At 38.0% G+C, this 27144-nt stretch overlaps 1 protein-coding gene across 1 annotated transcript in view; it reads left to right on the top strand.

Moving 5' to 3' along the window:
* Nucleotides 1-3288: 3288 nt before the first annotated feature.
* cacng2b (calcium channel, voltage-dependent, gamma subunit 2b) overlaps nt 3289-27144 on the top strand; it is a 93729-nt gene continuing 69873 nt past the window's right edge. Inside the window, 1 exon segment of the mRNA XM_028454783.1 lies at nt 3289-5200. Coding sequence (XP_028310584.1) covers nt 4990-5200 — 211 coding nt within the window. The 5' untranslated portion in view covers nt 3289-4989.

Here is a 27144-nt window from a genome sequence, read left to right as displayed (position 1 = left end):
TAATGTGGCTGATTCCTTATTCTTGAACCACAGAGTGTCTGTTTTATGTCAGTTATAATCTGATAATATGGTTTACATATAAGATATGGGTTTTAGATAATTTATTTAAAGTTGTTCAAAGCATTCTGTTGCATTGGTAATTTACACGATCTCCGTCCCTTGTCGGTCATCGTGACTTTTCGTGAGCGCTCGGGTGTGCGTGTCTCTTTAAATGTTGTCGCCGCAAGGAATTGTGGGTCAGCATTATGTGTTCTCCTTTAGTAAAGGATGCATCAGTGTTTCCTAGGCTAAAGGAGGTTATAAAGGAAGTATTGAGCCTCCTTTCCTGAGCTTAAAAAAAACTTGAACGCTTTTTATCACTTAAACACTTCTGGGTGTGTAGGAACAGTGGATAGGAAAGGAGATAGGAAAGGAGATAGGAGGGACTATTCGGACACAGCTTTAGTTTCTTGTCTTAACTGTTGTCTTTGTGTTCCCTTGTGTCTCCTCCTCCCAGTGATGTCAGTGTATTTGTGTTGTGAGTAATTAGCTGCCTCATGTTTCCACCCAGGTGTGATCCATTCCCAATCAGGCCTCCCTCACTATTTAGCTGACTGCTTGGACACGGAAGGTTTGCTGGTTCACCCTCGTGTGCTTCTGCGTTTTTGCCTCTTGTGCCTCGGTTTCCTTGTGCATTTTTTGGATTTTGGTTTTTTGTTGCCTTGAGAATTAAAAAGGAGCTGTTTTTATCAACGTAATCTGTGCCTGCTGCCTCCACCTGTCTCTGCATTTAGGTCCTGCACCAACACAACTCCACATCATGACAGGACTGAGATATCTACAACTGATTCATGTGGTACTTTACACAATGATTGAAGTTTTGTCTGTTTTTTTGCCGAATTAGATTCTCGTAGGGGCTCGATTTGGCCCCTGGTCAAATTTTGAAAAATAACTCAAAATATGATATTGTGATAAAAGTCAAAGGTTTGCTAATGAAGTCAAATCTACAGAAGCTGACTGGGGCCAATTCACCATATATGACAACAACAGTGTCCATCTAAACTGGCCCTAATGTGTTTCCGTGGCTCCTCAATAGCCACAGACGGACTGAATGCTCCGCCTCTACAAACTTTAAGTCCTTAAAAAAATACAACACTGTTTATGAGCTAAAAGAGAGAATCTCTTTATTAAACCCAACTTTGAAGTATAGTTTAACGCAGAGGTCATTTTCTAACAGCAACACCATGTCATCAGTTAAAACTAAAATCAGATTTACCAGATTTCAAACTAGAAACATGCTTATGACAGATGTAGTCAGAGCCTTAGTACATTTAAATACTGTTAGACCTGATACGTTTTTGTTTGTTTTGTCTTTTTTTAAATTAAATGTGTATTTTTACTGAAAGTTTTGGACAAATGTGGTCAAGTATCACAGATAGGATTCTGTTTAGGTTGATGCAGATTTGGTGTTTAAAATAAATAAATAAATGAAATTAAAGAAGAAAATTGTTAAATTGTGAGAATGTGTTTCAAGTACACGTGGCTAGCAAATTAAGAACATGATGATTCCCTATGAAATGCTTCAGAAATGGCAATTTGAAAATGTAACAATTGCAGAAATTAAGAGAAATAAATTGTAGCATGTTGAAATGTATCTTTTTAAGTGGGTGCTAAATCTTCCTTAATTTTCTTTCCCTGTAATTAAAACAAAAATTCAAAAATTGTGGTAGTATTTCAGTGTATATTAAACTAGTAGCCCGTAGGATTATTCAGTAATGTTGAAGTCACGGTTTCAGAAAGGGTGGTGTCCCCTGGTTTAACACATTCACCGATAAATGACCACGATCTGCTGTTTGTTGTCGTGTGGTGAATAAGCCTTTCCACACTCTCGGAAATCTCGCTCTTGTTCAGTTCTCGTACATGAGGTCAAAGGTCGAGAGGGATAAACTCAACTTGGCTGACAGCGAGTCTGACAGAGATTTAGTTATTTTACCGTTGTAGCGTTGATTCCTTGAAAGATTTTTTGGGTAAACGTGGTGTCGGTCTCCGAGGCAGAAATACTAAACACTTCTAGATTACTATATAAATAAAGTTTCATTTCATTTATTTAAAGCTAATGCTGCACACGAGCTGGAAATTCTTTTTTTCCCCCTGGCTTTTCAAACTAGGGACGACCACGTACGACGGCCTTAAGTAAAAACATATCACCAGAATGACTGACAATTAGGAAGAATAATAGTCCTGATGATCCACTCAAAATTTGAAGCCACAATAACATCCTCCACAATGCCTTTAATTCTCAAAATTTCATGTTTTTCTCGACTTTTTGAATTTATTCTTGATTTTCCCAAAAATATTTTCTCCAACAAAAATGGCTGATGTGATAATAATGTATCATGTTGTTCTGCAGTCAGTGTCTTCTCCTCGTCCTTCTCTCTCTGCTCTGTTCCAGGTGTCATGAAGCTGATGATGTCAGTTCCTGATCTGTGGTTCACGACTCAACTAGTCTGAGACACTCTGATGTTCTATCTCTCTATCCTGTTCTGTTTGTCCTTCTGTCCACTAACCACAACCAGTCCACGCAGATGGCTGCCACCTCTGAACCTGGTTCTAACGGAGATTTCTTCCTGTTTAAAGGGAATTGTTTCTTCTCACTGTCACTAAATGCTTGTCCATGAGGGTCTTGTTGGGTTTTTTCTTTCTTATTATGAATTTTATATTTTGATAAGCGCATTTAGATGACTTTGTAGTAAATTGTGCTATACAAATGAAGTTTTGACTAAAAATTTATTAGGTGTTGTACTTTTGGTTCAACCATAGAAAACACAGATTTGAGTCAACCTGAGGAGGACTTTTTTTTTTACAGTGTGCTTGTTTTTGCGCAAAGAAGAACTCTCTCTCTCTCTCTCTCTCTCTCTCTCTCTCTCTCCTCTCTCTTCCTCTCTCTCTCTCTCTCTCTTTCTCTCTCTCCTCTCATCTCTCTCCTCTCTCTCTGTCGTTCTCCTCTCTCTCTCTCCTCTATCTCCTCCTCTCTCTCTCTCTCTCTCTCTCTCCTCTCTCTCCTCCTCTCTCTCCTCTCACTCCTCCTCCCTCTCGTCTCCCTCTCCGCTCTCCTCCGCCTCTCTCCTCCGCTCGCTCTCTCTCTCTCTCTCTTCTCTTCCTCTCTCCCTCTCTCTCTCTCTCTCTCCTCTCTCTCTCTCTCTCTCTCTCTCTCTCTCTCTCTCTCTGGCTGTTTCGCTTTTTTTTTCATCCTCTTCCTCTAACCATCCTCCTCCTCCTCTTCCTCTTCCTCTTCCTCATCCACTTCTATCTCTGCTCAGAGGAAGAAAAGCCAGGAAACCGAGGATTGATGTGTTGCTGCTCTCCTTTATATATATTTATATATTTATTCTGTGCGTCTTTTTGCGCGCACACGAGCCATATAAACGCGTGTCAGACAGTGCTGCCACACACACACCAAAAAAAATCGCTGCTCCCGGCTCGTTTTTTTTATTTTATTGTATTTCTTTATGAGATGACAGCGCACGGCTGATCCGTGATAGAAGCGCTTGGATGCCGGAGAAAAAGACGCTGAGGCTCCGGGAAGCTCCGTCCGTCCCTGGCCGCTGCTGGTCCTGGTCCTGGTCCTGGCCCTCCTCCTGGTCCTGGTCCTCCAGCTCCTGGTGCTGATGCTGATGCTCGGCCTCTCTGCCCGGATGCTCCTCCGTGTCCGCGCTGTGCCGCTCGTGTCCCGCTGTAGCAGATCTCTGTTGCCGGAGAAAGGTCTAGGGACCACATATGGAAACTGGGGATCAGAATTTTAGGAAAAAGGGAAACTAATCAACCTCTCGTTTGATTTTTTTTTCTTCTTCTACAACTTAATACGTTTTGCTCCTTTTCATTGTGAGTGCTTTTGGAGACGGGGGAGATCGACCCTGGTTGGTATATTTTTCCATCATCTCCAGAGGAATGGATCATAGTTTTCATGGCTGATAATTGTCAGTATCTTTGATTCAGTTCTGCTTTATTTTCCTTCCTCTGCACATTCAGTTTTGATTATTTTGACTCCGGGCCCTGTGTTGCCCTGTGTTGCCTGTCTTGTGTTGCCCTGTGTTGCCTGCATGTCTTCCATCACACTCTTCCTTTACTATTTCTTCAGAAAATGCCTGAGCTGAGCGTCCATCCTTCACTGGTTCCTCTGGGTTACATCCAACCGGTTTGATCTCATCTCTGCTCTGTGACATCATTGGTTGGATGTTGGATGTTGGATGCTCTCTGGTTTTTTTGGTTGGTTTTATTAAGAAATCAAGCCGCCAACTGTGTCAACCACACTCCACCGCCCCCAACGCTCTTCCATCCGTTTTTCAGTATGAATTAATTCATACTGCATGCATGCAGGCACTGTTCCACGTACAGGTGTGTGTGTGTGTGTGGCCAAAGTTTGTGAGCGAGTGTGTGTGTGTTTTAGTGTGTCAGACCCCATTAAATCCTTTAGACACATACTCCATTGATCGGTGTTGGAAATAGTTTGGGGTTGTGTCGTATATTTAGTCACCTTAACCAGCTCAACAAGCCAAAACTAGCCATTGAGAATCTGAGCCAAATCCTGCATCTTCACATCATCTCAGCCTTTTTTTTTTAAGGTTCTGTCTTTTTGATTCTACATCGTAGGCCTCAGATCAAAGCAGCTGTTTTTAGGTCAACATTAGTGGTTCAGTCCAATCAGGACAGTTTGATTTCATTGGATGGTTAGAGCAGAGGAAGTTGAAGGTTCTCCACCCTTCAACCTAACAAACTTTACCCTCCTTCTTTATTTTTCATCTGTTTGCTGGTCACCACCCAAAACCAACCATACGATTTCCTCCGAGCTCCCCTAATTCCCCCGCCCCCCCAGCGGCCCCCCGCTATCGTCGTCCGCCCAACGCCGCCCACCCCCCTTCTTTCGAGCTGGCGTGGCGACGCAAACTCACAAATATTTACTTCCTATACATCAAGAGGAAAGGGGGCCCCCCTTTCGTGGAATGCGGCAACATGGGCGTGTTTGACCGCGGAGTTCAGATGCTGCTGACCACGGTGGGGGCCTTCGCCGCCTTCAGCCTCATGACCATCGCCGTGGGGACAGACTACTGGCTGTACTCACGCGGCGTTTGCAAGATCAAGAGCACCAACGAGAACGAGACCAGCAAGAAGAACGAGGAGGTGATGACGCACTCAGGCCTCTGGAGGACCTGCTGCCTGGAAGGTGAGCTCACGCACACACACACACACACACACATCCGCAAAGTTGTATATATCTACACGCACGCACATCAGAAAGTAGATCTGCTCCTTCCCGCCCACGCACACATTCACACAGATCAGCATTCACACTTGCATGCCTACACATACGCTTAATAGCCCACACACACATCCCTGCATCTATTTCTATACATGCAAACTCTATCTATCTATCTATCTATGGGACAGATGAACAAGGCATGGTGGACTTTGTCTTTTTCTTTTGCAATTTTGACATCACAAACCAAAAATACTTAGGCTTAAAAATTTACATTTGAAACCGAAAACATGGGCCGACAACGGAACACAAATGAATCCCATTTGGAGAACCAATTTCTTTGTTGCACGCACTAATACGGTTCTGCAGCGAGGATTCATTAACAGTCTTATCGTTGACACCTTTGGTTTCTGTGTGTAGTCGTGAAGAAGAAACAAGCACGTGTCCTTGTGAAAGCAGTCTCACACACAAACCCTTTGGGGTCCATTGACGCGTCCTCGGCCCAGTAAGACTCATCGAACAGGTCTCAGATCTGTGAGTGAAAGGTGGAGTCGTTTGGGCAAACTTTCTTTTTTTTTTAGTGTTGTTTTTGTATTTTGTCACTGAACTTGTTCCGCCTGGGCATTTGATGTTATTTACAGTTGAACTGTTTCTACCTAATTCATGTTGAAATTTTGATGAAAACATTTCCTATTGGCTCCCTAATTGTTCTCCCTCCTTGGAAATCTGTTGGATTTCCTTATGTGTCAGACAGCACCAAAAACTGGGAGCATCCATCATATTTCTAGTCATAAATCCATCTAAACGCTCACTGTACATTCACCTGATTAATTAAATTATTGTTTTCTGATATTCAGAATAACTCTGGACCTATTAGTAGCTGTGTTTCCTTATACCCTTGGAAATGCACAAAATCTAAATAGTGATATAAAAACTGCTAATGTAAACACCTACATTGGGAAAAAAACAAGTTTTTACGCTTTCATGAGTTGGAATTTGAGACGTATCAATATTGAAATGTGTCGCAAAAGCTCAATGGCAACACTTTTTCCCCAAATACACGTCACAGAAAGTGACGTACCTGGTCACATGACCACTTCCTTCTGAGAAAACATGGCGCGGTACGTGTGGACAGAAGAGGCATTTCTTAGCATTATATTTTAAAGTTATTACTGGCACATGCAGAGTGTTATAAGGAGGTTCTGAGCGTCCGTCTTTTTGCAGAGAAGTCTCGAGGGATGAGATTTCACAGGAGTTACGAGGCTCCAAAACAACCTTCAATGGAAACACGTTCAGAGCACAATTAGACTTTAGAAATATCACTTTTATTTTGCAAAAATCTGTAATAGAAACACAGCTAGAGGCTTTTAAATACATAGAAGAGTTTTGTTTTTCCCCCTGAGAATTTGGGGAAAAAAAAAATAATTTGTTAATAATTGACATTTTTACACGTTCTGCTTTGAAAGAGTTGTAAAACACCTTTTATTTTGTCTGTCAAAGGTATTGAAACGAAACTAAAACTAAGGAGAGAAAGTTCTTTAACTGTTCAGCTTTGTCATGGTTTTTGAACCCATGTCAGTCATGTCTCGGTCTTGGCTTGGCTTGGTCGCGACTCCCAAAAGTCTTGATCTTGTCTTGGTCTCGGTGCATTCAGAATGGAAAGAAATCCCGTTTGCAAGCACTGACACAGTTCTGCAGCTAGGATTCATGCACACATTAACATCTTATCTTATTGTTGACACCTTTGGGTTCATTTTGGCATTCTCATCTTTCATGTGTGTAGTCGGGAAGCTATTTGTGTTTATGAAGAAGAAATATGCATGTGTCTTTGTGAATGTAGTTTTGCACAAAAACCGTTGGGGTCCAGTAGGACACATCAAACAGGTTGCAGATCTCTCTGATCAGCAGAGTGAAGCCATGAGCTCTAAAATGTGCTGATTGTTCTTTGACTTTTTTTTTTTTTCTGTTCACATGTCGGTGATGATTGTGTTCACGTTTGTCAGTTGAGGTTTATGGGAAGTAGCGACTGTCAAAAAACATGTTGTATGCAGAAATGTCAGGCCTGGAACAACATTGGGGAGTAAACATGACACAGTGTGACATGTTGCTGAGTCGTAATTCCACCCACCATTCTGTTCACGCTGTGTGTGAGTGTGTGTAGTGGAATGTGTCCATTCATAGTGTGAGTCCCTGCAATCGTTGTCTCAGGAGTTAGTGCTTTGTTAGTCATCCTCACTCGGCCAATCAGGAGCCTTTATATGGATAACTCACTGACTTTATCACCTCAGGGCTTAGAGAAGCTAAAAACTAAAGTGACTTCTTTAAGTTGTTGTGTTTCATGCAAAAAAATTCCAGCAGCATCAAATTGTATAATGAAATGAAGTGTACGGTAGTGGATGCTCAGATTGTAGATCAAAGATGGATCAAAAAACAGAAAACACACAAAATGACAACAAAAACACACAAAGTGTGAAATATAAACAAGATTCCATTAAAAAAATTTAATAAAATTGCTACAAAACCACAAAAACACAAAATAAGAACCAAAAAATGTTATTTAAATACGGTAAAAATGGCAAATGACAACACACACACAAAAAGCAATAACAAAAACAAGCAAACAGAGTGAAAAATAAACAAAATTACATTAAAAACTATATAGAATGGCTTCAAAACCAAAAAAACACAAAATAACAGCTGAGTTATTTTTATAATTACAGTAAAATTGAAAAATGATGACAAAAACATGAAAAGCTACAACAAAAACACACAAAAAAGAGTAAAAAATTAAATTACATCAAAAACTATATCAAATGGCTCCAAAACAAACTGTGTTGTAAATGTTATACTAACGTACTAAGTATGATGCCAAAATGAGTACGTAGTGCGTTCACGTTAGATAGTATAGAAAGATTGACTGGAACGTAAATTCGTCTTGGGATCAAACATCCCCTTTTCAAACTAAAAGCATCTCTTCTTGTCTTCTATTAGTTTTTTTTTTTTTAAATGTTTTTTTTACTCTTTTATAAATAGGGCTCTTATTTTGAAGTTAACCGGAAGTTCTGTCAGTAGCACAATGGAGGGTCTTCGAAAATCACTGAAATGTGTGAATGAAATGTGTTTACGTGAGTTTTATGGATGAAATGAGCACATGTTGATATTCTATTTGGTCACTTTCTCATTTAAAACACTACCTCAGAGCGGCGTAATACACACTATCCAGAACGTAGTAAGCAGCGGTAAACGCACGATCTTAAAGGCTTAAGCACGTTCATACAAACTACTTGTAAAAGTCAAATTGTGTCCGTTTCAAGGACAGAAATCATCAAATTGTATCGAAATGCAGCGATACAACTTTGCTGTCAGCGATGAGCTTATTTTCCTCTTTCAGTGGCTTTATTTTTCACACTCAAAGCTTTGGCACCAGAGATTAGAGACGGTTTAGAGCAGAGAGGAACGTGAGAAGGTTCCATACTGTGCTTCTCCATCATAGCCACTGTTGCAGTGTTTAGCAGAGAAAAGAGGAAAGAATTTAGTCGTTTAAGGAAAAAGAAGGATGTTTAAAGAATAACAGGGGGGCGGAGCTGGCAGCCACGGTGACACCACAAACACAACTTATACTTTCATTAAAAACATCATGTATAAAATGTATCAGTTACTGGTAATTAGTTATGATTTTAGTTACAAAGGAAAGGATCAGTTCAGGTAAATTTCCACAAGAAGTTATTAAAAAATAGTCATATTTCCTTGGAAACTGCGAGTCATTTTAATCAAAACCACAAGTGTCATATTTAAACCTGGCTCTTTAAAAACTCCCAAATCAGCACACGGGAGAAAATAAAATATGACCCATTGTAAAAGTCACCAACTAATTCAGTTGTAGATATCTCATTACCTTCAAATACACAAATTCAATAAAACTGCATATTTTTTTTACAGGTTTCACAGTTTCACATGATGGCAGTAATTTTTAACTTCAAATTATCATAAGTACTCTTTATTCTTACAAAATGCTACATTTTTCCTCACATTATTTCCCAAAATCCTGCAGGGTAGGATATTTTTCACTTATTGCTTAAATGTTGTTGGTGTAATGTTAATGTAATGTTAAAATTGCTTAGGATCAAATATTATAATAATATTAGGTTCCACGTAAAATAATGCAGTTAAAATCATAGATTTATTTTGAAGTGGAATTTTACAATTTTTCAAGTTTTGTAAGCATCTTGTTTTTCTTTCCATCTTAAACATGACAAATGTGATTTCAGATTAACACTTTAATAATGAAATATGTCATTGGTACAAACAGCGTCACTGATACCAATAACACATAATAACTGCTCTACAAGCACAAACAGTTTAAACTTCAGTTTTTTGATGGAACAATCAATTCTTTCACAAAAACATCAATGTTGATTAAAATATTACTCATCTACGTGACACCTTATTACAACACATGGTTAGGGTTATGTATGCAGGGGGCGTGGCCTCCATACGCCCCTGCAGTAGCAGTGAGCCATATGCATGCTGTGATTGAGGAATTATTAAGTATACTTACATTATATCTGGTTGTTAAAGTTAAGATTGTGCTAAAATATATCTTTGTAACTTTCCCTTTCAGGACCAACCTTCAGTTTTGTAAATTTCCCGTTTAATCCGGTAAATTCTTGTTTATTTCCATTGATTTCTATAAATTCCAGTTAATTCAAAGTTTCCAACCTTGAAAATTCCTGGAATTTTTCAACCCTGGTTATGATGAACTTTAGGAAACAATTACAATTCTTCGTTTAAATGATTTGTTTGTGCCTAAAAGTTAATTAAGTTTGCTAGGATTATTATTATTATTAAAACAATATCTTGGTATTGGGGTATGTTTTATGAAATTGCATGCATTCAAGACACACTTTTATTTATGATGCAATTTTTTAAATTGCGTCTTTTGTGAATTATTAATCATATGATGACAAAACTTGAGAACAACTTAGGAATATTTTAGGCTGTAAAATGAGGCATTTTGAACAGAATCAAAGGTCCTACACACTGTTATGTACAGTATGTGTTCTATTGAAGCCCTGGGTGAAGACAGGAGCTCACAAACAGTCCCATCCAGCTGTGGATTTTGGTTTGTGTAAAACAAGTGAGTGACAGGTGAAGTGTGCCATCGAGTCTCAGCAGTGTCAGTACAACTTATCCTGGAAACAGGAAGAAAAAAACCTCTTTATTATAGAAATGTCACTTTGTCCTTCAACACATCATCAGTGTGGCTGCTGCACTCAAGTAAAAAAAGTGTTGCAGGTTAGGGCTGGGGGCGATATGACCTTTTCTCAATATTTTCAAGCTATATCACGATACATTATATCTATCTCAATATTTTGCCCTTTGCCTTGAGATGATGCTTTGACGCATACAATCCAACCAGAATGGCAACAATATATACTGATTTATTTTTTTTTTTTTTTAAACAATATATATTGTTTGTTGATGTTTTTCTGTGATGTACTGGGGGTTTCCCATTACCATTATAGCATAGCGTACCTATTAGTTTCTTTTTCCCTTAAAATAAGGTCATTCAGTTAAAGTCACATGTCAAATGTCACACATAGACCTTTATTAACAGAGGTGTAGAGAACAATATTAACATTTATAAAACATATTTTAACTATTTTACACTGTTATAATATTAACATTTATAAAACATACATTTATCACTATTTTACACTGTTCAGTTTACACTTTTCTGCAATGTTCTGTACTAAGTAGCGATGTCCGATATAATACCAATATTGCAGCCTTGCATATCAGCCGATACCGATATTGATCCAATAGCAGCATAAATCATACATACTTTTTTTTTTAATTTAAAATTTTTTATTTTTTTAAAATAAAATAATTACTTGTTTTTTAGTGTGAAATGTTAGATAAGGCTTGATCAAGTGATGTTACTCACACAGAGAACAATAGTCAGCAACACTAGAGATGAGAAAAACTGACCCATTTATTATTAACCAATTGGTTAAACACATTTTAGCCTTCAACAATATATCTACAGCATTCTACAATTGAATAAAATACATGAAAAATTAATGTTCAGGCTAATATCGGACCGATATTCGATATTGATATTGGATTGGGACAGCCCTAGTACGAACTCCTGTTTTTATTTTGATACAAAAACACATTTATTTTAGAAAGTTGACAAAAAACCAGTAAAACTATGAATGTATTTTAGTTAAGTTAGTGCTTTGTGAACAATGCAATCATAATATTCTTTATTCATATTACACATTATTTTAGCACTCAGTGATGGAAATAATAAACACTAATTTGTTGTTTAAACTCATTTATTGTTTTCAATGATTCAAAATCCAAAGGCAATTAATTTATATTAATTAATTACAAAGTCTAATTAATTGGATACTTTTTTTAAATTGAGTCCCACCTCTAATATAAATATAAAATTACTAACAGTGGTTGACCCGATTAACCCTAATTAGCATGTTTGGGATGATTTTGGGACGTTTAATAACCAGTAAAGTCATCTGTAGGGAAAGACGATGGGAAGGAAATTAAAATGAATTCAGGACATTTAGGCACTCGTCATGTTGTCACGTTTTAAAAGACAAAAGTGCAAGAAAATAAAGGCCATGGTTGTGACATACAAAGATTTACATATTGGACGTTGTGTATTGTGGTATGTTGGTCAAAATTAGCAACAAAGCTAAATAAAAGACAGAGATAAGTAAGTACTTCATCCACATGATGTTAAAATTGTACGTACCTAATCCAGATTAACTCATGCTCTACTAATCTCATCCTGGCTCATCATATATATATATATATATACATATATATATATATATATACATATAAAGGCAGTGTAAATGTGTATTTGTACAGTGTGCTATTATAAGTGCACAATTCCTCAGAAATACACACAATCCCATGCAGTGTGTGATAGCCATGAGTCACCATCCGTCCCCTTGGAGCCGGCTCTCTCCTTCTGAATTCTGCTCCGCTTGGACTCACTCAGCGTGCCTGTCATCCATCCAGGACGGATGAGTGGGTGTCAGTGGTCCAGCTGTGGGTCTGACTGCACACGTCCACCCTGTCCTGGACCTCCGTGATGGATCTGGCCCCAGGACAGTGTCCTGTCCTCAGGTACAGAGCGTAGCGGCCCGAGGAGCTCTTTTCCCTGACAGGTGGAGCTCAGCGGGCTCTAAACGCTCCCATTAATCTGAATCATGAGTGTGTTACAGGAGATACAGTAGGTTTCTGGGAACGCAGCGTAAGGGGTTACATTTCAAAATGTATCAGACTGCCTGCTTTGAGAAAACACACAAATCTGATTGTTTTGAAAGTTTTGCAAATTATCTGCGGAAAGTTATATGAATCAAAAAAGGATAAAAACAATAAAATCAATATATAACGGAAATATCACCCACACATGCATATTTTACCACAATATTACATATTTACACATAATTCTTCCACCGTAAACGAGTGGGCATAAAGAAAAACAAACATCTCGCACAAAATATGATGTAATCTGAAGCAATATCATGGAGTTCACCTCCTGAAATACATTTTTCCACTGTAAAAAGGGTGTTATATTACAGGGTTTCTCAAATGGCACCACAGGGGGTACACAGGTAGTTTTATCTTGTTTATTTTTAGTTAAAAATGATAATCATATATGATGGTGGAAATAATCGTAATTAAAACATGAACTGAAAATACAAGGGTCGGACTTTGTCCCACACCTGGTGGGAAATGACCAGAAATGATAAAAACTGTATAAATAAATCTTTTTAGGAGCCAATAAATACTGTTTAATTTCACTTATTTACAATGGGATTCTTTAAAATGTGTGTTAACATTCATTATTATGCTCTATAGGTGTTTTTTCATAGAATTAGGGGCAAAATATTGTAGTCGGGCAAAGGGGGTATTGGACCGAAAAAGTTAGAAAACCACTGTTAAAGCAACTTTAGCAAAATCTGTCGTGATTTAAACGCAAATACAGCGTAGAAATACAAGTCAATTAACTGCATTAACTCTATCCTTGGGGTCAATTTGACCCCATTCAATGTTTATCATTCCAAACTTAATAGTTGACTTTTGTTCCCTTCATATTTCATGACTTTTCCTAATTTCATGGGTACAATTGATTTGACGTATTGCATACATTGTTTTTCCTCTTGGGTTAATTTGACCCCAAGGTGTTTTAGATCCAGATGAATGAATTCTAAAAGTTTGTCCTGATGGTGGCGCTAGAGAACAGGTCAATGTTTCATTATTAAGGACTTTTTTACGCATTCAACAAATAAACAAAGTGTTTGACACAAAAAACTTTGGTCAACAATTTTCTGAAAATCATTTTCTGGAGGCAAATATCCCTGGGGTCAGATTGACCCCAAGGGTAAAATGTGTATTTGAGGATAATTGGAGGGTTAAGCATGTTTGACATGATTTTGAACATTTCTGAAGTCAGTAATGACATCTGATTAGTGCTGGACAATATATCGAGATTCAAAATATATCAAGTTTTCTATTTCAGCGATAGAGAAAATGACAATATTGGCTCTATCGAGATCATACCTGTAAAGTATCCCGTTTTGGAAACTCCCGTATTTTACCCCTCTTTCCCGCCATCGTCCTGTATTAGTATTTTCCCGTAAATATCCCGTACTTTAATGTAATAATAATTAAAAGATGTCTTACTAAACTGAACGCCATCACTAGCCTCGTGTGAACTTCCACCTGAAATGGACTGAGTGACAGTTCTCACGAGATTAGTGCTGACATCGGCAATAAACCCAGAAACAACTCAGAACAGAGATGATGAATGAAGACGTTCTGGTGAAAAAAAACAAAGAACTGGTGTAAATACATTGTAAAATATAACATAGAGTTTATCTTCATAAAGACCATCAGGATGTGACACAGTTACACGTTCTGTTAGATTAATAACTGATATTATAACGTCTACCACAGCAGAAAGAACCACGTAAGTCACCATGAAAAATCATCCAATCACAAGCTCCACAAATATACACTGTTTATAAAGTGTTAAAGCAGTGATTCTCAACTGGTGGGTCGGGACCCAAAAGAAACTTTTCTTTTGACAGGGGTACTGTGAAATGCATGTTACACGGGAATATACTGTATATCAATTTATGTTTAAAAAAAGATTATATATATGTGTGTGTTTTCAACAGCTATTTTAAGGCACTTATAAGCTCTTGCTTCGGCCCACTCCTTTTGAGCAGAACTTTAATTGCTCAAATAAACAAATAAACTAAACTAAAAAAATTAATTTGGTTGGTTGAATTCTAAAAAAAAAAACTGGGTCACAATTTAATGGTTGGGTAAAATGTGGGTCACAGGGTAAGACCAGCTGAGAACCCGTGTGTTAAAGGATGTAAAGTCTGTAATAAATGTGTCTAATAAGTCATTAGTGAATACCAGAGAACATAGCATGAGAAATTAAAAGAAAATATCTAATGAAAATTAAATGTTAATGTCTAACTTAAAGACAAACAATGTGAAATTAACAGTAAATATGCAACATGTTGACTTGTATATAAACTGTAAGTATATTGAATAAACACATGTGCTTCATATACACATTTATGTTTTTATTTAGGCTGTTTTATAATTCAGGAATTAGGGCTGGGCGATATATCGAGATTCAAGATGTATCGAGTTTTCTATTTTGGCGATATAGAAAACTATAATATTTCATATATATGTATATATTATAGCTTATTATGTATCAAATACTAGTTTTAGGAGTCGCTGCTTTTACTTCTCAGAACAACATGTAAAGCTCAGTTAGATGATTAATGAGTGTCACATATTGATCAGCTGTTTGTTAATAAATGAACCTGTGTAGCATTTTGCATCAGCAAATTTAACCCAGAAATGTTTTTCTGGTCAGACTTTATTTAATAAAATTATCCAGATTTATATCATAAATCTCCATTTTGAGAAAATATATTGAGATATGAGTTTTGGTCCATATCACCAGCCCTAGTAGGAATGTTCACAGCATTTTAATGTTAATAAAGGTCGAGCTACCAGATTATAATCTCATAATTATATTTAGTAAGTGGTTGATAAGTGAATATTTTAGATTTATTGTACATCTATATTAAAATATAAGAGATACTGGAGCTTGGTTGGGTGGTGGGACGGCTTGTAGTGGGCGCCAGAAAATTTCCCTTATTTTCAAATCCAAAACTTGACAGGAATGATCGAGATATATCTTTTGTCTTTTTTTTTGTTTTACTTGTTTTTATTTGTACAATCACAGTACAAATCACATCATATGTATGTAATATTATTCATTCAGTACAGTCAAACAGTGTCCTTCTTTACAATGTTTTCATTTCTCTGAGATGTATATTTTATAGCTTATTTTGTATTAAAATACTCGTTTTAAGAGTCGCTGCTTTTGTTACTTTTCAGAACACCGCAGTTAAATAGATTTCTGAATGCGTCCTAACTTACACCTTCCCCTAAACAAGCCCCACTACAGAACTCACTCACACGTGCTGTCCCTTAGAAGAGGAAAAGCTAAAAGTGGCACATATTGTGCAGCTGTTTGTTAATAAATGTGTGGCATTTTGAATCAGCAAATTTAACCCAGAATTGTCTTTCTGGTCAGACCTTATTGAGTTAAAAAAATATTAACATTTTGAGAAAAAATTATGGAGATATGAGTTTTGGTCCGTATCGCCCAGCCCTACATCTGATTATTAAAACAAAACGGAAAAGAGTAAAAGTGACAGATTTTGGTAATTTTGAAATGAAAAATGGGAGGCTGTAGATTTCTTGAAGTAGTTTTCTTGTTGATCTTTAACCTTTAGTTACAAACATTTGAAAAGGATATGATTTGCTTTCTCACAGGATGGATCTTTAAGACGTTGTGTGTGCTTTCATGACCACGGTTATTCCTCCCATGAAGCTCTCCTCATTACCTGGTGAAAGAGGTTTTGTTGTAGCTAGCGCTCCTTGTCCCTTTTCATCGTGGTATCGTCGTGACAAAGCGTAACTATGGCGATGCAGCACAGGGTTCGCCTGTCAAAGTCTCTATCATGGTCACTCCATCACAGACGCTGTTTAGGAGCTCTCACACACCACCTGGGACGGACACAGAGCCACGGGAGGGCCATCACACACACACACACACACACACACACACACACACACACACACAGAGAAACAGGTGTTGTGGGCATACAAGGTCATGTAGCCTTCATAGAAATTGTATATTATCATTTTTTAAAAAAATGTAATCATGTGTAAAGGCCTATTTTATACAGGCTGAAAATTTCATGAACGCTTTTGGTTCCCATATCTCACATGCACACACACACACACATCTGTAGTTTGACAGCTTCATTTGTTTTACTAGCTATAAGATGGGCTATACAAGTGCTTTACTGTCTATATTTCACAGATAAGTATGATAATAAAGACTCAATCCACTGCCTGTAATTTGACACCAGCCTCATCCAGCATGTATGACAGCGAGCGGTTGTAAAACATTTTATGTTGTGCCTCTCTTTGAAGAATGAAAAAGCAAAAATGGGTCAAAAATGTATTGAAAAAAGCAGAAAGTGTCACTATTTTTTCATTCAAAAGTCATTAAAAAAAAATAACATAAAATAGGTCAATCATATATCATAGAACCATAATAAAAGATATGTTTTTATATTTTGGCTCAATCTTCAGTAAGGCTTGTTAGAGTCTGATATGTAACAAAACCTGAATTGTTTTTTTTACAATTTAATAAAAACCCAAAATGAATAATTAATGGCACAAGACGCTGAGCCCAGAACACACCATCTTTTTGCCTTTCTTATATATATATATATATATATATATATATATATATATGTTAAGATTGTCCAAAATTCTATTGGAGGACAATTTTTGCCTGTCCCATATTGTAATAATGCAAAAAAACAAAACATTTTGGGCTCAGCATCTTGTTACATTGTTAATCAGTTATTACATGTCGTGCTCTAACAAGACTACGCTCACTGTCATGATGTCACGCCCCCCAGTTTTGGATCATTTTATTATTACTATTCATTAGGTGTCTGTGATCCACATCATACCTTGTTAAACTACTTCACTAATCAATGCATTTTAGCTTAAGGATGATTGTACTTTATTTGTTTAAAGTATGTGGATTCTTAAAAATTAATAAATAAATAAAATAATTCAAGAACTTAATGGGATCATAATCTGTTGTAGAAGTTAAACTTTTTTGAAAAATGTAATTTAACAATTTGATAAACATACTACTTGTTTTTGATATTTTTACTTGAATTACAGTTAGTTACCATTTATTTGTTCTCACAAGTTCAAAAAAATAAATAAATGAATTGTATTTTATACCATTTTGTAGTTGTAAAGGTGAAAATTGTAATTATTGATATTGTGATACCAAGTTAAAAACATTCTTTTTCTCTACTGTGTCTGACATTGTATTAATATTATTAGTTTTTAAGCTGTTGAATGTTTTCTGTTGCACTTTTTGATCATGTAAAGCACATTGAATTGCCTTGTGCATGAAATGCGCTATACAAATACATTTACCTTACCATGCATAGTGTATTGTTTAGTATCGGGTTATATCGTATTGTGACGTGCAAATTGTGAATTGTATCGTATCGTCAGATTCATAGCAATGTGCAACCTTAAAATACACGATTCATCTGTTATTCTGTCCTCAAAAACAAGTTTTTGAAGCTTTAACAAATTGGTTTAATTTGACTTATTTCATATGAAACTGTCTTCGACACATCCTCATCTGTCATTTTTTACTGTGAAAGAGCTGTTCCAAAACTTCATCAACAGAAAACCTTTTCCCCATGTCATGTATCAACTCAAAAGTATCAACTCTCCACCTGCGGGTGTGGGGATGTAAGGTCACACATGGGTCACACGCAGACAGACAACACAGTTAAAACACCTTGTGCTCAAATTGACCCCGGATTAACACCAACAAGTGTATATTTTTTAATAATAAACATTGAATGGGGTCAAAGTGACCCCAAGGACAATAAGAGGGTAAACATGCACATTATGTTTAATATTTACATGTCATGTTATATGCACGACTCGTACAGGTACGCTGTAATACGCTGTTATTAGTGTCGGCCGATATGGACCAAAACTCAAAATGGCGATATGCGATATAAATCTTGATAATTTTAATTTAAATGAAGTCTGACCAGAAAGACAATTCAGGGTTACATTTGCTGAGGCAAAATGCCACTCAGGTAAATTTATGAACTAACAGCTGCACAAAATACGCCACTTTTAACTCACTCACACAGGACAGCATGTGTGAGTGAGTTCTTTAGCGTAGCTTGTTTAAGGGAAGATCAGGGTTCGGACACTCAGAAATCTATCCAACTCTGCTTTTTAATGAGAAGTAGTGAAAGCAGCCACTCCTAAAACAAGTGTTTCAAAACAAAATAATCTATTAGCATTAGCATAGTGTTAGCATTAGCCTAATATTAGCATTAGTATTAGTCTAATTTCTGCAGGTCAACTATCACACACACACAACCTCCCACAGCTGTATGTGATCACTGCTGTTACCATGGTAACTATTTAACTGGTGATTAAATGTGTGATATGCATGTTCTCTCAGTGCTTGCATTGCTCATGTTCAGCTCTCTGATCCCTTTTAGCTCAAATATTCAACCTTTTTCCAAAATTTTCAATCCATTTCAACTTCGTTTTTTTTTAACCTTTTTCAACTTAATTGCTAATATTAAGCTAGTGCTAGGTGATATATAGGTTATAGGCGATATTGTAATTTTCTATAACGCCAAAATAGAAAACTTGATATATCTTGAATGTCGATATATCGCCCAGCCCTAGCTGTTATTTTGTCTTTAAAGTTAGGCTTTTGTAACTTAGATCATTTAATCAATTAATTCAATTTACAAGTTGTAATACATGTATTTAATTACTTACAATACAAGATTTATATGAAAATCTCTCTGGTGTGTGTGTGTGTGTGTGTGTGTGTGTGTGTGTGTGTGTGTGTGTGTGTGTGTGTGTGTGTGTGTGTGTGTGTGTGTGTGTGTGTGTGTGTGTGTGTGTGCGTGTGTGTGTGTGTGTGTGTGCGTGTGTGTGTTAATCTTAAAATTGCTTTGTAAAGCTGCAGCAGTGCGTCCAGCCGTGTGTTTGCTCTGCTGCAGATGCTAAAGTGTTTCACTAACACTGTTACGCAACAGGACGGAGCTGTTAGTGTGTGGTGTGACACGAGGCGAGTGTGCCAGAATGTGTAGTGAGTGTGTGTAGTGTGTGTGTGTAGTGAGTGTGTAGTGTGTGCGTGTAGTGAGTGTGTAGTGTGTGCGTGTAGTGAGTGTGTGTAGTGTGTGCGTGTAGTGAGTGTGTAGTGTGTGCGTGTAGTGAGTGTGTAGTGTGTGCGTGTAGTGAGTGTGTGTAGTGTGTGCGTGTTGTGAGTGTGTAGTGTGTGCGTGTAGTGAGTGTGTGTAGTGTGTGCGTGTAGTGAGTGTGTAGTGTGTGCGTGTAGTGAGTGTGTAGTGTGTGCGTGTAGTGAGTGTGTGGTGTGTAGTGAGAGTGTGTAGTGTGTGCATGTAGTGAGAGTGTGTTGTGTGTGCGTGTAGTGAGAGTGTGTAGTGTGTGCATGCAGTGAGTGTGTAGTGTGTGCATGTAGTGAGAGTGTGTAGTGTGTGCATGTAGTGAGAGTGTGTAGTGTGTGCGTGTAGTGAGAGTGTGTAGTGTGTGCGTGTAGTGAGTGTGTAGTGTGTGCATGTAGTGAGAGTGTGTAGTGTGTGCGTGTAGTGAGTTTGTAGTGTGTGCGTGTAGTGAGTGTGTGTAGTGAGTGTGTGCGTGTAGTGAGTGTGTAGTGTGTGTGTGTAGTGAGAGTGTGTAGTGTGCGTGTGTAGTGAGTGTGTAGTGTGTGCATGTAGTGAGTGTGTAGTGTGTGTGTGTAGTGAGTGTGTAGTGTGTGCGTGTAGTGAGTGTGTAGTGTGTGCTTGTAGTGAGTGTGTAGTGTGTGCGTGTAGTGAGTGTGTAGTGTGTGTGTGTAGTGAGAGTGTGTAGTGTGTGCGTGTAGTGAGTGTGTAGTGTGTGCGTGTAGTGAGTGTGTAGTGTAGTGAGTGTGTAGTGTGTGCGTGTAGTGAGTGTGTGTAGTGTGTGCGTGTAGTGAGAGTGTGTAGTGTGTGTGTGTAGTGAGAGTGTGTAGTGTGTGCGTGTAGTGAGTTTGTAGTGTGTGCATGTAGTGAGTGTGTAGTGTGTGCATGTAGTGAGTGTGTAGTGTGTGCATGTAGTGAGAGTGTGTAGTGTGTGCATGTAGTGAGAGTGTGTAGTGTGTGCGTGTAGTGAGAGTGTAGTGTGTGCGTGTAGTGAGTGTGTAGTGTGTGTGTGTAGTGAGAGTGTGTAGTGTGTGCGTGTAGTGAGTGTGTAGTGTGTGTGTGTAGTGAGAGTGTGTAGTGTGTGCGTGTAGTGAGTGTGTGTAGTGTGTGCGTGTAGTGAGTGTGTAGTGTGTGCGTGTAGTGAGTGTGTAGTGTGTGCGTGTAGTGAGTGTGTAGTGTGTGTGTGTAGTGAGAGTGTGTAGTGTGTGCGTGTAGTGAGTGTGTAGTGTGTGCGTGTAGTGAGTGTGTAGTGTGTGCGTGTAGTGAGTGTGTAGTGTGTGTGTGTAGTGAGTGTGTAGTGTGTGTGTGTAGTGAGTGTGTAGTGTGTGCGTGTAGTGAGTGTGTGTGTAGTGAGAGTGTGTAGTGTGTGCGTGTAGTGAGTGTGTGTGGTGTGTGTGTGTGTAGTGAGTGTGTAGTGTGTGCGTGTAGTGAGTGTGTAGTGTGTGCGTGTAGTGAGTGTGTGTAGTGTGTGCGTGTAGTGAGTGTGTAGTGTGTGCGTGTAATGAGTGTGTGTAGTGTGTGCCTGTAGTGAGTGTGTAGTGTGTGCGTGTAGTGAGTGTGTGTAGTGTGTGCGTGTAGTGAGGGTGTAGTGTGTGCGTGTAGTGAGTTTGTAGTGTGTGCGTGTAGTGAGTGTGTAGTGTGTGCGTGTAGTGAGTGTGTAGTGTGTGCGTGTAGTGAGTGTGTAGTGTAGGAGTGTGGAGTGTGTGCGTGTAGTGAGTGGTAGTGTGTGGCGTGTAGTGAGGTGTAGTGTGTGTGTAGTGTAGTGAGTGTGTAGTGTAGTGAGTGTGTAGTGTGTGCGTGTAGTGAGTGTGTAGTGTGTGTGTGTGTAGTGAGTGTGTAGTGTGTGCGTGTGTAGTAGTTAGTGTGTAGTGTGTAGTGAGTGTGTGTGCGTGTAGTGAGTGTGTAGTGTAGTGCGTGTAGTGAGTGTGTAGTGTGTGCGTGTAGTGAGTGTGTGTAGTGTGTGCGTGTGGTGTGTGTAGGGTGAGTGTAGTGAGTGTGTAGTGTGTGCGTGTAGTGAGTGTGTAGTGTGTGCGTGTAGTGAGTGTGTAGTGTGTGCGTGTAGTGAGTGTGTAGTGTGTGCGTGTAGTGAGTGTGTAGTGTGTGCGTGTAGTGAGTGTGTGTGTGTGTGCGTGTAGTGAGTGTGTAGTGTGTGCGTGTAGTGAGTGTGTAGTGTGTGCGTGTAGTGAGTGTGTAGTGTGTGCGTGTAGTGAGTGTGTAGTGTAGTGAGTGTGTAGTGTGTGCGTGTAGTGAGTGTGTAGTGTGTGCGTGTAGTGAGTGTGTAGTGTGTGCGTGTAGTGAGTGTGTAGTGTGTGCGTGTAGTGAGTGTACAAAGACACAAAGAGTTGACTGTCCTTCCTTCATCCTGGATTAACCAGAGTGGAGAAATGTTGCTGCTGCTGTTGCTGCTGCTGCTGCTGCTGCTGCTGTTGCTGCTGTTGCTGCTGCTGCTGTTGCTGCTGTTGCTGCTGCTGCTAGTGCTGCTGCTGCTGTTGCTGCTGTTGCTGTTGCTGCTGCTGCTGCTGCTGTTGCTGCTGTTGCTGCTGTTGCTGCTGCTGCTGCTGCTGCTGCTGTTGCTGCTGCTGCTGCTGCTGCTGCTGCTGTTGCTGCTGTTGCTGCTGCTGCTGCTGCTGCTGCTACTGCTGTTGCTGCTGTTGCTGCTGCTGCTGCTGTTGTTGCTGCTGCTGCTGTTGCTGCTGTTGCTGGTGAGACTTTCTACTGGAGATGTTTGTCATCCAACATTGATCTTGTTGTTGGACTAACAGCAGATGTTGCATCCTTCTGTGTGTTTTCCATGTCAGTGGTTCTCAAGCTATGGCTCGAGGACTCCTGCAGGCTTGTGGGTCCGGCGAGAAAAAATTTTCTGAATAAAACTAGTATTTATAAGCCTTTTCACACTCTCGCTCTGGTTCAGTTCTTCTGCATTTGGTCAAAGGTCAAGAGGGATAAACTCGCAATGGCTGACGGTGTAGGAAGTTAGTCTGACAGTAGTTTAGATTATTTCTACCATTGATTCCTTAAAAGTTTTTTTGCGCTAATGTGGCATCAGTCTCCAAGGCAGAAAGACCGAGTTAGCTGCTAAAGCTATTGCTGCTAAAGCTAATGCTGCACACTAGCTGAAAATTCCAGTTTCAACAGTGACCCAGGTTATATATACATTTTGTAAACGTGAATCAGCTGATCAGTGCTGTTTGACTTAATCAGAATCAGAGAATACTTTATTAAACCTCGAGGGCTTTAATAAAGTAAAATATAAGTACAGCATAAACTGCAAAGAGTGGTGTATTAAAAAAACAACACTAATAATGATTATTATACACACGCAGAATAAAGGAGCAAGAAAAAGCAAATAAAATGAAATGTCCATATTGTGCGTTTCCTTAAAATTTGTAAATTTGAATAACATAAAGAGATTTTCACCATCTCACAGCACCATACCATTAATACTGTATATGTTTAGTTATAATTTATCATATTAAACAATATAATACAGTACATAATTTATATTTATCAATTGTATTCACACATTCAGCTAACCGTAGATTATACCAGCCACTTTTGCTGCTCCTCGTCCATTACAATTAAAAATGCAAATACTCAATGAAACGTGTTTGTTTAAAGCCGGTATAGGTGAGTGACTGCAGTTTGCACTTGCAATATATTGAATGTTAGATCGATTAGGCCTTTATCGTACAAAAAGTCAGCTGAAAATGTCAGCACATAACACAATCAGCGCCGTGTTTTATTTACTTTTTTGTATTAAATCGTACACAAACTGCCGTAAATTAGGCCGACCGGATGTAGACGGCTTTCACGCATGCGTTGAAAGGATCCAAAAGGATCCAAATGGTTCAAGCCTGTGAAATGATTGTGCGCTGACAGGTGAGCGCAATCACACTGATGGAAAAATCACACAAAACGCAAAACCAAAAGATCTACTGGTGAGCTCATAATGACTGGACTGTTCAAATGTGATCTCATCGTTGTATAAATCATTTGCTGAGTTCATGAAGTTGTTTGTATGAGAAGAGGAAAATAGTTTAAAATTTGCTTAAAACCTTGTTTATATAATTAAGGATTTCTCTTTAATAAAATTCAGGGCAAAAAATATTTAATTTATGTATGAAAATAGTACAATGTAATTGATATAAAGTTGATGCCTGCATTGATTTTGTAAAAATAATACCTTAAAATATACTTTTTCCTATTTAAATGTGCTAATTTAAAAGTGGTGCTTCCTCATGTATGTTGATTTGTAACAATGATAGTGGTATGATGCAAAAATATTTCTTGGAAAGCGTTTTACAATTAATTGTGTAAGCAGGAATGTGGTGGGTGTAGTTTTACATTATGTTTATTAAAAACATTTTTTTCTTTATTAGATATATTTTTTAATGTATTTGAATGGTTTAAATAAGTAAAAAGAAATGTAAGTAGAATATTTGCATTCCTGAAGAAAATGCAAGTGAAGATGCAGGTGCTGGCCCGCGTCGCACTGCATCAGCTTAGCATTAACATTAGCATTAACTTGCATTAGCATTAACTGGCATTAACATTTGCATTAGTTAGCATTACATTTAGCAATCGCTAGCATTCCACTAGCCTAGTGGTAGCATTAACCTAGCATTATCACTAACCTAGCATCAGCCTAGTATTAGCATCAACACTAACCTAGCATTGGTCAAGCTATAGCATTAACTAAGCATTAACCTAGCAATAACATTAACTTAGCATTAACACTAACCTAACATTAACATCAGCCGAACATTAGCAATAACTTAGCAATGGCATTAACCTAGCATTAGCATTAGCTTACAATAGCATTAACCTAGCAATAGCATTAACCTAGCATCAACAGAGCATTTACTTCACAATAGCATTAACCTACCATTAGCATTAACCTAGTATTAGCATCAGCCTACTATTAGCATTAACCTAGCAATGATATTAACCAAGCATTAGCAATAACTTATCATTAGCTTAGCAATAGCATTAACCTAGCAATAGCTGAAAATTAGCAATGGGTTGAAGGCAATAGCTGAACATGTTAAAGGTTTAACTCAATTGAAGAATGGTTGAGGATGAAGGGCTTCAAAGTTGAAAAAGATGAAATTTCCAATGGAAATTAATGGGATAGAAAATACGTAATAAGTCAAAAAGTTATAAATAATAAAAGTATGAGCATAAATCTGAATTTTTTTCATAGCTTATATGTGAAAATCAGACAAACTTTGTAGGAGGAGTTAACAACGATGGAAGAAAGAATGGTTAACAATAGTGAGGATGTCCTGCTTCTCACTAATAAAACAAAAGATGAATAAAAGTAGTGAAACAAACAAACAGTTTTTCAGTGTGAATGTGTAGCAGAGATTCCTTCTATAGTAGCAGTGTGTGCGTCATCGTTCACAGCAGAGTCCAGTGCTGTAGTAACAGCATGTCACGGCCATTGTTTTACAGTATAGTTGCAGGCAGCAGAGCTGTTGGCACCTCCACGCAGCCTGTTTAACGCCTGCTGGGAGAAGTGCGGACAGGCCGATTCCTCCTGGTTCCCACAATGCATCAGGAGCCAAAGTCAATGCCAAGCAAGTGTAGGGATGTCCAGGAAGCTGCACAGCGTTTAAAATGACCAATGGGTGCCATTAGACCAAATAACAATACTGACATCTGTAAGCAACATGATTAATAAGCTATTTAACAGTTTTATGACTCATTAATGAACTTCTTTCTGCTCTGTTTGTTTAGTTTAATCTACTTTATTAAATAAAAGGCTAAAATATAACTAAAGCGTTTGGGATAAAGTGACCATGGTCTGGTTTTAAACTGAAGTTTGAACCAAATTGAGAAACATCTTCTGATGGGATAATGGTTCCAATCCAAGGACTTGGCAGGTAATGAAGGCAGAACCGTAAAATATGTTCTAAAGCAGTGGTTTGGCTCTCGTCCCCCCTTTCTCTTACTTTTGAATCTAAGTACCCTCTGACAATATGTCTGACAACTACATTTTGCTCAGAATTCTGTGAAAAAACAACTACAGATCATAATGATGGAATAAATTAGTGATAAAGTATTAAAAAAAGAATCTCATTTTATAAATAAGTGAATGAAACAGTATTTAGTGCCTAGTGAATAGATTTATTTCGATAGTTTTGATAATTTCTGGTAATCTCCCTCCTGATGTGTGACCAGGACTGACCTTGGTATTTTCAGTTCATGTTCTAATCATTTCTATCATTATTTTTGTGTGTTTTGGTGTCGTATTGTGTATTTTGTTGTTGTTAGTCTGTTCTTTTTAATATTTAGTAAATTTTTCTCCTATTTTGTGTGTTTTTGGTGTCGTTTTGTATGTTTTTCTTTTATTTTTGTGTATTTTCTAGTGATCTTGTGTGTTTTTCTCACATTTAGTGTCTTTGTTGTCATTTTGTGTGTTGTTGGTAATGATAAGTATTTTTCTCTCTTAGTGTGTGTGTTTTTGGTGTCATTTTGTGTATTTTGTTGTTGTTTGTTTGTTCTTATTATTCAGTATATTTTTTCTTTTATTTTGTGTTTTTGTTCTTGTTTTGTGAGTTTGTGGTATTATTCAGTGATTATCATTTTTAACTAAAAATAAACATAAAACCCATATTTTTAATGCTTTCATTTGTTAATTTTCCTGTCTCTAGTACCCCCTGTAGTTCCATCACGTACCCCTAGGGGTACACGTACCCCTATTTGAGAAACCCTGATCTAAACGATTCCTCATCCCAAAGTACAAAGATGGTTTTCTGTGGATCTGTACGATGGATCTGTAGTAAGATAAATGACAGTGGCGTCCAAATTAAGGCTGAAAATACCGTCTGGTTAAGCCTGTATGTCCGCGTGTGTGTAATAAGTCTGTGTGAATGTCTGCATGTTTATGCTTCCGTCCGTCTTCTAAGGTTCTTTTAAATAAATAGTCTCGGCTCTTGTCCGGGCGGCCATCTTGGATTATGTCGTCACTATCGCGACTGAGCGAGCGTGCTCAGAATGACTGGAATTAACTTAAAGCAGAATTAAATGTTTACAAGATAGAGAAATGATTTAATTCAGAATTAAAATCTTAATAAACCAGCTACCTAATTCGGATTTAAGTTTGATTCGGATTTACATTTGCATTAGGAATTAAGTGTTTACATGGTCAGAGGAATGATCTTTTATTCTGAAATAAAGGGGAATTAAAGCTTCCATGTAAACGTGGCCATTGTCAAAATGTTTGGTGCAGATGTTCAAAATGTCAATGGGAACAAGGAAAATAATTTTCATTATGTCACAAAAAAAACACTCATTATTTGATATTTGTTTCCAAAACCAAAATGAAAAAAACTTTTTAAATTTAAGCTCTTTTGCTTCGGTAGAGAAAACAAAAAAATGGAAAACGAACATCTTTATTTGTTTTGTTCATTACCAATTTGCCAAAGTACGTGACCCAGAAGTGTACTCTCATCCGACGCTAACGGCTATGCTAACGGCAGTTCGGCATGACAA

The sequence above is a fragment of the Gouania willdenowi genome, chromosome 1, assembly GCF_900634775.1.
Source record: "Gouania willdenowi chromosome 1, fGouWil2.1, whole genome shotgun sequence".
Taxonomy (NCBI): domain Eukaryota; kingdom Metazoa; phylum Chordata; class Actinopteri; order Blenniiformes; family Gobiesocidae; genus Gouania; species Gouania willdenowi.
The sequence above is the reverse complement of the archived record's forward strand: the minus strand, read 5'-3'. Positions and strand labels throughout refer to the sequence as shown.